Raw genomic sequence first — 17198 nt, 5'->3', positions numbered from 1 at the left:
AGAAAGAAAGAAAGAAAGAAAGAAAGAAAGAAAGAAAGAAAGAAAGAAAGAAAGAAAGAAAGGGGAAGAAAGAGAGGAAGAGAAAGAAATGAAACCAAACTCAAAGGCTTTCCATTTAGTATCTTGTATTCGGCTCCATCTTGAGGCCTCCATTAACCTCTTTTATAAAATAAAATCCAATGAATTAGTAAATTTATTAAAATTCTTTGCTATGTGATTCGACATAATCACTGATTGTTTCCTGTAGCACAGAAAGAGCAGAAAGGGAACTAGTGTAAAGAAACAAAGATTAGATTTCTGCCTAACAGGTATAAAAGATAACTGAATTCCTAATTATGTACTTTTTCTGAAACATCCGTTGTGTGAGTAATATTTATTTAGGAATGATGAATGGAAGCTGAGTGTGGAGGATTATGTCTGTGATTCCAGTACTTGGCAGGATGAGTGCTGCAAGAAAATGGCCAAATTTGGTTGCATAGTGATTTCTAGGATATCCTTGACTATAGAATGTTTAAGTGAACAAATAAACAAATGAGAAAAGGAAGAAGGAATGGATAAATAAATGAAGTACATGACTAACAAGCAAGCATGAAAATGGAAACACTGACTTTTATTTAATTTTTTTAAACTGATAATTTGAAAGGTAATGATACAGGCAAGTGAAAGATAGGTTTTCTATAAGGTCAAAGAAAAAACCAAATGACTGCATGTATATTGGGGAATCATCAGCATGTGAAGTCATGCTGTAGTGAGATTTTACCAAAGACAATTTTATGCAACTACTGCTAAACATTCCCATAAAGCTCGTGTTCTAGGAAGCCTGTGCTGGCAAAGGAAACTGAAGCCTTGGGGCTAGTGGCAGACTGGGACATAGAGTGGGACATCTCTGGAATTTGAAAGATCCTATGTTTCACACCAAACCTACCGAGTCATCATTTCTCCGTGGAAAGAAGCAAAGCATGTTTTAAAAATACCTCAAGCGAGTTCGGAAACATGATGAAGTCTGAGAAATTTGACTTTAATTGAGAAACGATAGAATCGAGCCAAATAAACACACGTCGCTGCATCTCAACACAAGTTTCCTGAATATCAGCATAGAAAATTTTCCCGAGAAATTTGCATAAATGGGAGGATTTGGGGCACACTCCACACTTCTTTTCTCATAATCTGCATTTTAAAGGTTTCCTCAAGTGATTCATGAGTGTATTAACATTTGAGAAGCAGTGAGAAAATGACATTTCAATGAAAAGTGGTGGTAAAATAATCCAAGTGTAAACATATACGCATGTTCACTGGAGGTGGCTTGTTTACATTATTTTGTTTGTTTTGTTTTACTTTATTTGATTTGACCTTCAAAATAATGATCTTCAGACATAATTTAAAGTTGGCAAATTATAGCATATTTTGAGATATTTGACTCTCTCTCTCTCTCTGTGTGTGTGTGTGTGTATATATGTGTGTGTGCGCCTGTATTCCTATGTGGATGCATGCATGTGCATGCTATAAAAAAAATGTATGGAGATCGGAGGACAAATTCAAATGTAGGTCTGTGTCTTTTCCTTGTTTTCGACAAGATGTACGACTGGTCCTGCTGTACACCCTGTCCATATTAGATGGCATACATGCCCGTGCGCATTCCTCTGTCTCTTTCACATCCCCAAAGGGTTGTTAGAATTGCATGTAGTCACACTATGTATTCAGCCCTTACATGGGTTGTTTGATTAAAATTCAAATCCTTGAGCTGCACAGCAAGTGTTTTCCTAGCTGAGCCATCTTCTCAGCTTCAGGGATCTTTGGTTATTTAATGAGGTATGTTCCTTAATTTGTCTGAGGGTTACAGTCATATGGGACTACTTATTATCTAAGACTGTGAGAAGTAGAATGCTTTAACTCAGACGTCAGTACCATATGAAAACTGCAGAGACATACCTTCATTAAAAATCCTCATAGAGCCTGACTTTAAACATGAATATGAACCTCACCAGTCTCTGTCCTTACTGATAAGCGTGGAATGCAAGAAAGAATGGACAAAGTGAAGTTATTACCCAAGACTGTGTACTAACTGCTTGCACTCAGACAAGCAACTGCAACATTTTTCAGAAAATAAAATTATATAAATTATTCTAATTTTAAGTTTGATTTTACCTCAAATCAATCCTGTGAACTGGTTTCCAGGAGAAAACAAAACAAACACCCAGATGAAAACAACAATAACAAATAACACCCATTCTAAGGATTCCACAAGGCTGATGGACCCTTTAAATTTAGTGATTTTGGAGAGATGGGATATTACAGATTCAGATATTTTTGTTCTATAACTATGAAAGTTTGTGAATCTGTCACCATGTTGTGGTAATGTGAATCTATTTGGCTCTAAAACACACTACCTTCTATTGCCTCAACAGGAAAGTTGTTTTCTTTGGGCAGTCAGTCTCTTACAAGTCATTTCATTGCCTCATAATTAAGACTTTCTCTTTAAAAGTTGTTTCAGCCTAAATATATACTTTTTTGTGATCCAATTCAGTTCATTGGAAATGGAGAGAAATTCAGTGATCAGTATATGAATGATTTTTTTTAAATGAAAGTCATCAAATACCTTTATAGAAATAGTAAATAAAGTAAATGCGATCTGCAATAACATAAACTAGGTGTTCCAAATCAAATCTGGTCAAAATGTAAATGTTAGTTCTCATAATCAATAAGGGAATGTTTTATTAAACTGATGTCATTCAATTGATTATGATATAAAATCATAATGAGAAATAAATGAAAATGCATAATATTACCTGAGACAATTTTCTTATTAAAATTTACATTCAGTGGATGAGAAAAGATCTACTACTATTCACACAGAGCAGAAAAGGGCAGAAGAGGTGTGAGGAAGAAACCTCAGTTCTGTACAAGCTCTGCTGTCTGCCACATGTCAGCGGATGGAGGGGACTAAGAGAATAACTAAATCAATTAATTTTAAAAAAGTACCTGATTTGGGGGCCTGCCCTAGGTTACTGTATTTAGATTGTCTCTTGAAAATGTTAGCTTTTCCGCTGTGACTAAGAGAAACCTTTCTGTCTGAAGAAACTGTTAGGTGTCCACTTACATAGAGAAATAGGTGACTTAACTGGAAATGTAATTTCACATTCAAAAACATAAATGCAACCCAAAGGATAAAACAGTCTACCAGAATAATATAATCATAATATTTTTTATGTGTAGTGCCCGTCTTATGTAAAATGAGAACAATACTGAAATGCTTGCCTATCAGGTTCTATGGCTAACAACACAGTGACATTAGAGAGTAATGAATATAAAGAGCTCATGCATCAAAATCTAGACTTTTCATCTTAATTCGTAGATAAGAGACTGTGGGCTATGAAGTCTAAACTGACTTTCTCCAAATCCACTCTGATCCATCGTTCTGATCACCACAGGGCTTTAAATTCAATGCTTTATTCTGAGTTTAGATATTTTCTACAACAACCATTTTAATATAACATGAGTTAAATCAAAACTTTAGTGAGAGACTGAGTGAGTGGGATTTTTTTTTTTTCTCAAAATAAAATTTTTGTCAGTAGCTGGAATCTACACCCCTTACCAAACTTGGTCAGACTCAAGTCCCTGAATCAATTGAGTGGCTTTGCAGTTATACCGTGTGCATCTTTCCACATATTTTAAAGGATATTTAGACCAATATGTTAGCCTCCTGACAGTCTGACAGTTATCTGAGAAAAAACTTAAGAGTTAATCTCACCAGCTGTTAGTTTAATTTTTTGCCTGACCGTGTTGCTCTGAGCTGATTACAGCATGTTATCTCAAGGCAAGTGTGTATGGTGGAGAAGGCTAGTCTCAGCGTCTCAGCACTGCATCCAAGTAGAACTGAGGTAGAGAAAAATGGCTGAGGTTATGTCCTCTGCGCAGTTACGCTCCTCTGCACAATCTAACATTCCTTTACTAATCCACTACTCTAAAGGTTATGCCATGTTTCGGGATATTTGATTCCACTGTGAAGTCCAAAACTGTGAACTGCAAAACCCTGTCTCCTGTTTGGTATTGTTGAGCCTTATCACACACCTTTAATCCAAGCACTTTCTGTTTATTGTAAACAGGTGATTATGGTGTGGTTCACCCAGATCTAGCACACACCTTTAATCCAAGAGCTTTCTGTACACAGGATTTAATAAAGTTAGCCCTATGTCAAGAGGTGGAGCAAGAAACCAGCTGACAGGGATTAAAGAATAGAAAGGACTATGAGTTGAGGGGTATTTAAGACAGTGGGGAGAAGTAAAAAAGGACTTTTAGCTTAAACTCTGATGTTAGCTCTGACTTCAGCTCCTCAGCTCCCTGGCTTTTTGGGCTTTGAGTTAACAAGCCATGGGATTTTGGGCCTTTTCCTCCTGGGCAGTCAGGTGAGCTAGTGAACCTTTGGGGTTTTTTCATCCAGACCTGAGCAGAGAAGGAAGGTCAGTTGGATGCTTTCTCTGCCTTTCTGAGCTAGCAAGTTTTCAACCCAGCATCTAATCCCTGAGTGTTTATTGGTAAAATAGAATTTTTGGAAGTTTTATTTTTGTTTATAACAATACATGGCACCCAACATAGGGCTTAAACCCAGGACCCTGAGCTTAAGAGTCTCATTCTCTGCTGTCAGAGCTATTATAAGAACATTGCCACATTCCAATAGCCATAGACTGATAACTAGGCCTTTAAAACATGAGCCTTTAAAAAGCAATCCAGAACCCAACTATTATATCAGTGATATCGATATCTACTAACCTTTAGACAGTAATGTCCTGTACAAAAATCACACTTGAGAACCGCAAAATGAAGTTACTAGAAAGAGAGAGAAGGGGAAATAAAGAAAACTGAAAAATATTTCTGTTGGGCTGCATTCATAGCTATCCTTTTTATTTTTCATTATTATTAATTAAAATTTATTCAATTTGTATCCCGGCTGTGGCCCCCTCCCTCATCTCCTCCCACCCAAACCTTCCCTCCTTTACTCTTCTCCCCCTATATCGCTCTCCAAGTCTACTGATGGTGGGGACCTCCTCCCCTACAACTGACCCTAGCCTATCATCAGGTCTCATTAAGACTGTCTAGGTTGTCTTTTACGTGTGGCCCATGAACCGCAGGTTGGACATATCTGCTGGAATGACAACATGAAATATGATTGAAGATATTTAGAATAGACACATTTTTGCATTTTGTGTGTACACATGAAACGTATACATACATGCACATGTGGAAGCCAGAGTTCAATCTTGATTGAATTTGCACAGGCACTGTCTACCATCTCTGAGACAGAGTCTCTATGTGTCTTACGTCTTGTCCTTTAGGTTAAGCTGGTTGGCCTTCGAGTTCCCCAAGCATCCCTGCCTGCCCAACATTGGGATTATTTTACAGGGGTGCTGGACATTGAACTCAGGCTCTAGTATTTACGCATATAGCATCTAACTGAGCTATCGCCCCAGCTACCAAAGGTAAACAATTTCAAAGAATGTCTTCCTCTGCCATTGACTGGGTCATTGGGTATGGTAGAAAACTATTACTCAAATTCTCTATGTTAATCTCCTGCTTTAATCTGTTCAACGGACTGCTATGTTATTTGATTTCATGTAAAGTCTTAGCTGCAGTGACAGCAAAGCACAGACTTTTTGGTGGTTTTTTTTTTGTTTTGTTTTGTTTTTAATTTTTAATTTTGCATCATAGCAGAGTACTAACTCAGTAACATTTAGCCCTATGTGACATTCTTTACAAGTACTGCTTTGGCACAGAGGAAAACAGTGTGAAGGAGAAAGGAGTGTAATGGGAGTTTGCCCAAGGGTCAACATTCCTTTCTGTTTCTGACGCCAGCTCTTCTTGTAAAAATTCTTTGTTTGACCATGTTGAATTGTAAGTAAATTAGCCACAATGATTTTCATAGAAACTCAAAAAGATACAGAGAATAAGGAATCTATAATAGCAGACATAGCCAATCTATCAAGGAAATATACTTCTGGCATTTCTTTCAGCTTGCCCTAGACTTACAAAAACTATAAAAATTATATTCAAGTCAATACATAAAAAGATAAATCATTTTGTTCCTCTTCATAAATTACAAACAAATTTTTTTTAAGGAAATAAAAAGAAAGAACCTGAGGGTAGAAATAAGGTAGTAAAACTAGTATATTTTGTTGTATTGGTCTTCCACAGACACTAAAATAAACTTAAAATAAGTGGCTCAGAATATTTATTTTCCTGAAATGTTATTATAGAAAAATGATTAAGGGAAGAAACCAGTACAAAAAAAATTACATTTTCTTCAGTGAGTTAATAGCAGTAAACCCAAAGCAAAGTTATTAAATACAGGCTTATGGATGGCCAGGGGCCCCACACTGGAAGACAAATGCTAAAGAGGCTAGGGGATCAGGTCAGTTATTTAAGATTAGCCTGGGGTTTTTCTTAGTTGGTGTGGCTGTATGCACCTTTAATTTTTGTACTTAGGAGTCTGAGAGAGAAGAACACCTCAAATTTTGAGCCAGCCCAATCTATGTAGTAAGTTCCAGGCCAACAAAGGCTTCATAAGAAAACTATCTCCAAAATAAAATAAAAAGCGTACGTAAAATATAGCATTTTAAAATATTATTTTACCTAAATCTTAGCTAAGTGACAATAGCGAATTGAAATCAGTGGATGTCGCTTTCACTTTAAGATGTTTAATGACTCTCAAGTTACCCACTCATGCAAACCACAGCAACTGGGGAAGCTTGAGAAAACCACAAGTTAAAATACACTGTGTTGTTTTACATACTATTTTTATGAATACTTTGGACATTTCATGCCTACATGCAGCGTGTTTAAACCGTGTTTATCCCTGTTGTCTCAGTCCAGATCCCACTGTTACTTTCAAACTTCTTTACATGCTCCAACGGGTTCAACTTCTAGTTTGTTTGTTTGTTTGTTTGTTTGTTTTTTAATATTAGTGACAGTTTGTTAAATTTGTATCCTTGCTGTATCCCACTCCCTCTTTCCCTCCCAATCCCACCCTCCCACCATCATCTCCTCCCTTTCCCTTTCCAAGTCCACTGATAAGGGAGAACCTCCTCCCCTTACATCTGATACTGGTTTATCAGGTGTATTCCTGACTGGCTGCAAAGTCCTCCTCTGTGGCATTTTCATTGGATGTTGTACCATTTAATGGAGGATGAGCTAACTACCTATTACACAAAACTGGCTTTTTCTCCTTCATTGTCAACCTTTCAGTCAATCTATTCAGTGCTTGTCTGTTATACCTGAAGACTGGAGTGAACTACAATCTAATGCTTTATAAACTTACTGCAGCTTCCGTGTACTTTTATTCACACACATATAGAACAAAGAACTCAGTGACCCAAGGGAGGTCTTTGGAATTCAGAAAAACATGATCAGAAAAATGTAGTAAATATAACAAATGTAATAAATGCCAGTAATCATATACTAAATATTAACAGAGCAGGGGTTTTTTTTTCCAAAACTTTCTCAGGACAGATCAATTTAAACCCCACAGTTTGGCACAATACTATGTATAGTATCTGAAAAAGTAAGAAAACAAGGCAGAAGGTAATATCTAGATTTAGGGTACAATGACCAGATTGGGTTCTGTAGCTATGTTCTTACTCTTAACAAGAATAAATGTGTCTTATAAATTGAATGCAAATGTTTGTCACAGAAGGTGCAAAATCATGTCCGTGAACAATTTAGAGAAAAAAAAAAAAAAGGCACTTGAGGTAAAACACCCTCTGCCTTTTTTTCCTGGAGCCTCTCTTACAGGTCCCCAAGGCACTGCTCACCATGGATCATTCCTTTGACCATGTCCCAACACACCGTAGGCAGAAACTACCATTAACACTTTGTGTAGCAATTGGAGTGAGTCCCTGAACCTCTTCATCATCTAGAATATAATACACCTGATCATACAGAGTCAGTCCATAGCTGCTGTGTGGTCACTTGTTCAGAAGGGACTCTTTCACACACAGTCCTCCTCTACATCTGGCTTGGACAATCATCCCACACCCTCTCCTGCAACATTCTCTGAATCATTTAGACAGGGCCTATAATACAGATGTTGAATTTAGGACTGAACATTCCATTATAACTTATCTTCTGCATTTTTACCAGCTCTGATTTTTTGCATCAACCGCCTTTCACTATTAAGCTCTGATGAGGAGCGAGAATGACAATAATTTCTGGGTAAAAAGAGGTGTATTTGGAAGGCAGTTAGATACTGTATCTCTTTTACAGAATAAGACTGGTAGGTTCCCACAGTACCAGGCATGAGTTTCTCTCTGCAGAGTGAACATTAGAACCAATTAAAAAACGCCGTTAGTGTATCCATGAACAGAAACTGCTAGATCGGTCATCACTGTCATCTGAAGCTTTCACTATTGGGTAAGACCGTTGATGACTTTTCTCCAACAACCTGAATAACACCTTCAGAACTATGAAAGCTAGCCAGAACAGATGAAACTTCCTGCTCAGTGACAACTTAATATTCTACATATTCTATGACTCAAGTAGACAGTGTCTCCAGCAATAGGTTCTTTATCATTGAAAATTGGCGAGAAACAGGCTCTCCTTGTCTGAAGAATAGGGGAGGAGGGATAGGGGAAGAGAGAAGGGACAGTGGGACTGTGAGAAGAGGGAAGGGGCTATGATAAGATGTTAATTAATTAATTAATTAATTAAAAATGTAATAGCAATGGAGCATATTGATTTTGGTGAAAGTGAGTGTATGTGTGTATGTATATGAGAATAAAGTTAATAAAGACCAAGTTTCTATATATGTTTTAAACAGCCTTACTGTCAATAATCTCACTCTTTCTCTATTCCACTGCCCTATCCTACGATCTACTTAAAGCTTCCTCCCTCTTATTACCCACGCTCCACTCTTCATGTCACCTGTACTCTACTCTCTCCTCTTCCTTAAGATGTCCCCAACCCCTGTGCCAATGCTTCATTGTATTTCTCTGGCTTCTGCAAATATTGCAAGCAAACATGTAAATTCAAAGATCTGACATTAGGATTGTGAAAATGTACCAGTTAGCTTCCTGGATCTGGGTTGCCTCACATAGTACAGTTTTATTTTTTATTTGTTTGTTTAGCTTGGTTGCTGTTGTTTTGTTTTTTCCAGTTCCATCCATTTACCTGCAATTTGTATAGTCTCCTTTCACTTTTTCACAAATTTTTGTATAGATATATATGTTCTTGCCATCAACTCAAAGTTATAATGACAATTAGCTATGTATTAGATGACAGAAATTTCCCTGTCCGCCCTAAAATTGAACAAAATAAAAAGAATCCAGTGACATGTGGCAAAAACAAGCCAAGGTGATAAAAAAACGACTTATAAATTTAATTGAAAATAGGTTCTTCTCTTATACAATACATCCAAACCATAGTTTCTCCTCCCTTCACTCCTCTAGCCTGACCCCCATGTTAACCTCTCCCCAATATCCACTCCTCCTCCATTTCTTATTCAGAACAGAGTAAGTCTCCAAGAGATGACAGCCAAACAGGGCAAAGCAAGATTCAAAAAGACAATGCAAAAGCCCTCAAATCATGGCTGGACAAGATAACCCAATAGGAGGAAAAGAATCAACAATCTGTTTACACGTATTTGATCAAACAATAACAGCTAAATGAATTCATTCAAAGATAAAAAGATCAAATGTAGACAATAGGAAATTAGTCATGGATGTAAATAGCATGATAGGTTTTGATTTATTATCATATCTGTTTCCAAGACAAAGGGTTTCAGATAAACAGAAGGTAAGACTAATTTCTCCAAGCAGAAGCTTTTCTTGATCATGTCAGTGAAAGGATGGTCCTAATTCCAGGTGTAATAACAGGACACCAGGCACTGCTGGAGCATCATTCCTCTAATGATAGTAGAGTTCCATTGAAAGAGAAACAGTGAACCTTTGTCTTCAGAAGTTAGAAGAGGAGAAAGCTTCTTAATTTTTGGAAAACATGTTGTTTGATTTTTAATGAGAACATGGCTTGTGCAGAGTTTAAGAGATACATGTTTTGAGATCTGATATAAATTTTAACTAAGATCTCTTTCAAGAAGATTGTGTGTATGTGTGTGGTTATTTGGTTTTGTTATAATACAATATCTGAATGAAGGCTTGTACAATTTTGTTAGCACTTACCTTTTTATAAATCAAAACCAAGAAAAAGTAAATTCAGATTGAAGACTATAAAATGAATAAGTAATTCCAGCATTTTTTAAAAAAGTCAATAAACCTATTTATCGGCATATTTATGATTTCAGTTATTTTAAGAGAAAGAAAAAAAAAACTATTGCCATGATTTAATAATTTAATTATCAAAAGTAATTTTGACAGTTTTGAATCCTTACCAAGATATGTGATTTACAGCCTTCTAATGTAGTAGTATAGCATTGCCATTTAAAGATGTGTTGGGTCACTTTATTTTATAGTTTATATGTACTTACATCTGAGAAACTCCTCAAATTAGTTTCCTCAGAAAGAACCATTAACTCTTAGCCACATCACCTAACTATGACAAATATCACTCCTAAAGCATAGGTCCTCGGTACCTTCTTTCCAGGTTAACTCTTTGAGGGTCTCTGTTTAGTTTTCTCTGTATAGAAACTGTAACAAAAACTAAAAATCTGTGTAACGTCTACCTAAATGTCACTATGTGTATGGTCCAATAATAGAACTTTAACTTAAAAGTTGCTTTAAAAAATACAAAATTTCTACAAGTGTATTTACAATATTTATTTTGTCCTTCAGTTTCAATTATAAGAATACATCATGCCTGATAAAATGATTGAAGAACAATTTATATTATTTAATGCAAAGAAGCTGTTTTGAAAGCTAACAATTGCATAATATATAAAAATTTAACTCTAAAAACCTTAATCAATCAATTAACTTTGAGAACTTTCAAGGTCTTAGGAAAATTACATAATGGGATTAAAAGCCAGCCTAGTGCTCTGTAAAGAGCCAAGCAGCTCCAAGTCCATTAACTCTTCTCTTTGCAATGTCCTTCTTTCCTAGCCTCTCAGCCCAGGGCTCTAAAGTCAATTATACCTGAGGTGGATGGAAGCTCTGTGAAGGAAGTGATGATGTTCACTTTGTTAACAGCTCTAAGGCATCTACCTCTCACAATACCATGTGTAGTTAGTGTTCAGCAGATTTTTACAGAATAATAACCATTGATTCTCAGAGAAAAAACACTTCACTCTGTAAAAGTGAATCAATGTGTCAAACTTAAGTTTCACATATAATTATAGACAGAGTATATTGAATGAGGCAAATCTAAAAATAAACTTGTATGTTTTCCTCTTAGGGGTTCAATGAAAACTTAATTCTATTGACATTTCTGAGGTAACTTCAAGAAAAGAAAAATGTATCCAATTAATGAAACTGTAAAAGTAAAGGTTAAAGGTTGTCTGCTGGCTCTGAGATATGTTACACATCAAACTTGTGATTCACTAGTTTATCTCCCTTGATCTCTAAAAGGAGTGAATACATTTAACAGAAGTTAAATAATTCATTTATTAGCTGTCACAGCTTCTTGCTAAGCAAAAGTCTTTGCTGTTGGGGAGCTTTTGGTATGAGGTTTGTGGAATCAGCATCTTTTATCCTAATTACTTAAGGTCTGCCTTTAAGCGGAGGATATCTTTAATAATTCTCAGAACATTTTCAACCTCATAAAATTTTAATTAACAATTAGCATTGTTCATAGATCATCACTATGAACTGCTGCTAATTGCTTAGCACTGCTAGGGAAGCTGAAAACTGATTTGCCATGTTTCTTTTCACCAGTGGATTTTTCAATGGGTTAGGACAAAAAAATAAGTAAAAATAAAAATAATAAAACACATAAATGGCTAGCCCTCCTCCACAAGACAAAAATGACATTAATGAAAAAGAAAGGAGGCACATGGTCTGAAATTTTGCAATTCTCCAAATACGAAGAGGCATGAAGCTTCCAAGGTGTCCATTGTAGATGGATCAGTGAGGTCATGTAAAATTTGCTTGGGGAATGTGGGACAGAAATGAACCTTGAAGGAGCCAGTAATTAAATGAAAACAGGCCAGGCAAAAGGCAGCTGCAAGCTCATAATCCTATTGCAAGAGGCAGGCTTTGGTTTAAGGAAAATGTGTTAGCTCTATGGATGTCGAGTCACTAGGTACACCACAGCAAACCTAAAAGTGAGAAATTAGTTTGAACTTTGAAAGTACAGCTGGGTTATAGAGGGGAAAAAAGAGGCGGGGGGGGGACTCCTAGAGAAATTTAAATTAAATATATCCACTAAGTAAGGAATCATTGGAGATTTCAGAGAGAAATGGTTTAAAGTAATGAATGTATGTTTAAACACAATAAAATTATTTGCTTTTGGAGAGATGAGAATACATGTCATATGGGAACACATTTGAAGGGTATTCTCAAGAGGAGATTTTTTCAAATCTAGAAATAAGACTAAAAGTGAATTTCTTTAAAATAGTGTTCTCAGCCATGGTTTCTACCTCCCACATCCAACTTGTTCTGTTGGCTGAGTCTTTACCATCAACTGTTCCCATTTCAGCAAGTGGTTTATCACATGCAAAAGGATAATCAGAGAGGGTCAAGGTAGTCAACACTGCTGGGCAGTTAAAACTAACAGTGCTGAAATAAAGTTAGCAAACCTTTAATTCCAATCATTGTCTTATTATTTTAATTGTTAGGCATACATAGTGCAAATAATTTAGTCTTTATTCTTTTTTGGTGACTTCCTATTTTCTTCCTCTTGTTTAGTTTTTGTTTTTATTTTTGAAGCACTGCCTCCTGTATCCAAGGCTAAACTTTAGCTCCTGAATTTCTTGTTTCTCTCTCTCAGTGATGTGGCTATAGGAGTTGTCATCAGGTTAAGATGACTCTCTACTTTTAAGTGTTTCATACATAAGTATTCTTGCCTGTCCATTTAACTTCTTTCCAAAAATTGATTGCTACTTTTCAAAGGATCATTTATTTCATAACCATTTAGTAAACACACACGCACACACAGTTTGTCCATTGTTTTTCATTCTTGGATGAGATTCCTTGTTTAAACAATTAAGAATTTGCTCTTAAAATACAGGTTAAGGTATACGCTTTAATTTGATTTCTGGTAAGAAGTAAAAACCAATACTCAGTGATGAAAATTTCTCCTTCAATATGGTGATTCATCTAATTTAATTAGAAATTTAGGCTCAAAGATTTTGTTTGAATGCTTGCCTTTGTTCTATGTTTGCTAATTTTCTCTCTCCTACTTATTTGCATGTGTGATCTGCTGATATTGCCAATGCTAGACACAAACATTTGAACTATAGTGTAGCTAGGATTACCCACTTTATTTTTAATTAAATGCATTGTAAATCTAGAAACTAGATCAGGAAATAAAAGCTAAATATGGTCATCAGTTAAAGTGGTTTTATATTTATGTTTACTTACTGTTTAAGAATAATTAAATGACTAGATGTGACTTTCTTATATTTAGTCAAGAAGGTTATGGAAACAAATAAAAAGTCTTTAAAAGTCTTTAAAATTACATTTATATGACTTCATTTAAGCAAAAAAAAAAAAAAACAATCACAATGTAGAAGAAACAGTATGTAGCTACTTACTAATAACATTCTTCTTTAATAGCACTGTTTGGAAATCCAATACTACACTGGATTTTTGTTTCTGTATAATTTACATATTTTAATTTATAATATCTGTTTTTCATACTTTCTTATAAATTTAAGCATATCCCATGAATTTTAATATATAAATCTGTAATGATTCATATGCCATAGGATTAATCAAGATCAGTTATATCTGTTTACCCATCTGTGTCTTTTTGTCATTTTGTGCTTTTGAATATACAGATGAAGGGTAAAAGAGTAAAAGACAGATTTTTTTATGGATAAAAGTGAATTAATTTACTGTGTGCCCATCTTTAAAATATGGAGACTAATATCTCTGAATGGTTTATTTCATGAAAACACAAAATCACCACTCTATTTTTATTCTAAAAATATTTTGAAGGAGAACTTAACCAACTTTTTCTTTGCTTTCTCTGTCTCTTGTCCCATTCAGATGGACCTCTGGGTCCCCGTGGATTAGCTGAAGCTACAGAGATGTGCACTCAAGAGTGTCTGGTTTTGGGTCACTCTGATAATTGCTGGATGCCTCCTGGCTTGGGTCCATACCAACACCCAAAATCTCCTCTGTCAACCTTTGCACCCCAGAAAGAATGGGTCAAGAAAGACAAGCTTGTGAATGGGCACACCCTGACAAGAGCATGGAAAGAAGACACCAACAGGAACCAGTTCAATGACCGTAAGCAGTATGTCTCCAATGATGGCCATTTCAACAATGGCAGCCACATGGCAGACATTCCTCTGGCAAACCTGAAGTCCTATAAGCAAGCAGGAGCCACGATGGAGAGTCCGAAGGAGCACCAACTTTAAGATGAAGTTGTATGGGACCTAATACCTTTAATCTAAATAGACATTCAATATATCTCTACAACTATGCCCCTTATACTAGGGATACTCATAACTTTGTGTTAGCACCATGGAGAATACAATGCTTTGCAACATAAGAGAGAAAATAGTTCTACTAGCCATGTGATGATGTTCTTTGCTAGAATTAATTAAACTCTCCAGAGATATCTCCATTGTGTAATTTATTTTTATTATTGCATTTTATTTTGACCCTGGACTGCTGCTATGAACAATAGAATATGCATTTGGAGAGTAAGAAAGTTCCATGGATTAGAGTGACTGACAAAACATATCCAGTTAGAAATCTGTGCTCTTTTTGTCTTTGATTTATGCTGGGACCTCTATACTTGACATTATACTTCAAACAAAACTTTAAAAGATAAGCATTAAACCTACTGTGCTGTTAACACCGTTAGTGGACACTTGTAAGTCAATCAGTGTTAAAGTATTTGTAAATAGAAGCAAGCTACTATTAACAACTTTTGTGTACTTATAGCATTCACCTAAAAATGTTGTAGCATAATTCTGTGTTGATGGTTGCTTCTTTCCTTTTTTCAGTTTCCCACTTTCTTGTTATTTTTGTTGATTCTTTCAGTGAGGTGTTTCCACATTGGTAGTCTGTCTTGGCACACATTATTCAAAGGATCTTAAATATTTGTATTGTAAAGAGATTCTGAATTTTTGCTTCTTCTATGATAACTTATAATGTTAGAACTCTATAAAATTATAAAGATAAAAGAAAAACATGAAAACTTCAAACACCAATAATAGCAGAGAAGTACTTCTGCAAACTCTTAGAAATACAGAACCTCTTTTTGGAATTCTTATTTTCAGAGTAGGGGAATTATAAAATGACTTAATTAGTACCATTAAGAGAGAAAGTGATGGGAAAGTGTTATCCATCAAATGTGATATAATATTCTGTACTTGTTACTCTTGCAAAACTAATGTATTAAAATCCGCATATACTGGACAAAAAATCATTACTCAGAAATAGTTTCAATCAGGCAAATGTGTGTCTCCAAGTTTGTTGAAATGACAGAATTTGTGTTGGTCCTCATATACAATACAGCTGTTGTAACACAAGTGTTATTAGACCATAGCCACAAAATATTTAATGTGTTGTGCCTTCATGATGTAACAGAGCATTCTCCAGGTAGGGTAGTTGGGGAAAACAAAGGGATAAATCTCTAATTACTGCTGTTTAACTGTTTGTTATCATAGTTGGTCAATGCCTGGCAGGTACCAGCATTTTGTCACTTAGGTCAAACCAAGGGAGTGACAATTAATGTTAATAAGATCTCAGTTGCACGTGCAAAAAAAATCCAAATTTGAACATTCTTAGGAGGTTTTTTGTTAAGGCATGACAGATGATTTAAACAAATAAATAGCATGCAACAAAATGTCTTTATTGAAAGGAGTGAAAGTTATAATAATGCCACGGTTCACCATTAACTTAAAAGAAAAAAAAAAAGAAAAAAAAGTTTTAAAAAATTGCTAATCTGATAGTTAATTTGTTCTTACCAAAAATAAAGTTCCTTTGTAAATAGCAGTTCACATTTTTCCACGGTATAACGGGAGATAATGGGTAGGGTGCATTGCTTACTGAAGTACATTTTTGTCGGTTTGTGAGGGGTGTTTGATGACTTTGACAAAATAAATATCTAAACAATTATCCTTGTTACTGCTTTGCCAGTTCTACGTTATTTACAATTATTCAGCTCTTGCAATAAATGTTCTGAATTACCGATTGTGTTGTGTTTATTATTGCTCAACATCCGAATTAATTATTTGTCTACATTCTAATATTTTGACAAGCACATGTTAGTAACATTCAAGTTTCACTTATAAAGCAAGGAGGACTTACGGGGTTGCAATACCTATGCAGTGAAAATATGATTTCCAATGAAAAATTTAGTTTTTCAGAGAGCCTATGAAAAGAGTTTTCAAGGAAATTCATAGAGGAAATAAGTTTATCTAACTCATGATGTGTAATCATAAAGTAAGTCAGAAACTGGGCCAGCAACTCTAATTTGATAGACAGACCCTCGTTATATGTGTGTGTGTGTGTGTATCTATCTGTCTGTCTGTCTGTCTTTGGAGTAATTGCATGAAAAACAACTGGCTTTTTCATAGTTCACCAAGAGAGGCCATTCTGACATTACTACCTTAAACTAAGAAAAATAAACAAAGCTTCATCTAATTTTATTTCCAATTATGAAAATGAGCACAGAACCCTGTATGATATTTTAAAAAACAAAATCTCAAACATTTGATTTTAACAATGAAGACTCAGGTGCCAGATTTTGGGGTGAAAACTTCCTAGCTCAGAGAGGCAGAGAAGGCGCCCAGCTGACTTTCCTACTCAGCTGACATCCTAGAGGAAAAAAGCCCTTCCTGCTCAGTTCACCTCTCAGAAGGAAAATAGCTCTTTCTTCTTCTCCATGCTGTCTTTTTTTCTTTTATATATTATTTTTTATATTAATTACAGTTTATTCCCTTTTTATCCCAACTGTAGCCCCCTCCCTTATTCCCCTCCCAACTCCACCCTCCCCCCCTCCCTCATCTCCTCCCATGACCCTCTCCAAGTCAACTGATAGGGGTGGTCCTCCTCCCCTTCCCTCTGAACCTAGCCTTTCAGGTCTCATCAGGACTGGCTGTATTGACCTCCTCTGTGGTCTGGTAAGGCTGTTCCCCCCTC

At 35.7% G+C, this 17198-nt stretch overlaps 1 protein-coding gene across 1 annotated transcript in view; it reads left to right on the top strand.

The window, feature by feature from the left end:
• Positions 1 to 16245, top strand: part of Pcdh9 (protocadherin 9) — a 960985-nt gene extending 944740 nt beyond the window's left edge. Inside the window, exon 5 of the mRNA XM_055609634.1 lies at positions 14088 to 16245. Within this exon, the coding sequence (XP_055465609.1) occupies positions 14088 to 14461 (374 nt within the window). The 3' untranslated portion in view covers positions 14462 to 16245. The remainder of the gene's footprint in view (positions 1 to 14087) is intronic.
• The last annotated feature ends 953 nt before the right edge of the window (positions 16246 to 17198 follow it).

This window comes from Psammomys obesus, unplaced genomic scaffold, assembly GCF_907164565.1.
Source record: "Psammomys obesus unplaced genomic scaffold, mPsaObe1.curated_primary_1811, whole genome shotgun sequence".
In the NCBI taxonomy this organism is placed as follows: domain Eukaryota; kingdom Metazoa; phylum Chordata; class Mammalia; order Rodentia; family Muridae; genus Psammomys; species Psammomys obesus.
The sequence above is the reverse complement of the archived record's forward strand: the minus strand, read 5'-3'. Positions and strand labels throughout refer to the sequence as shown.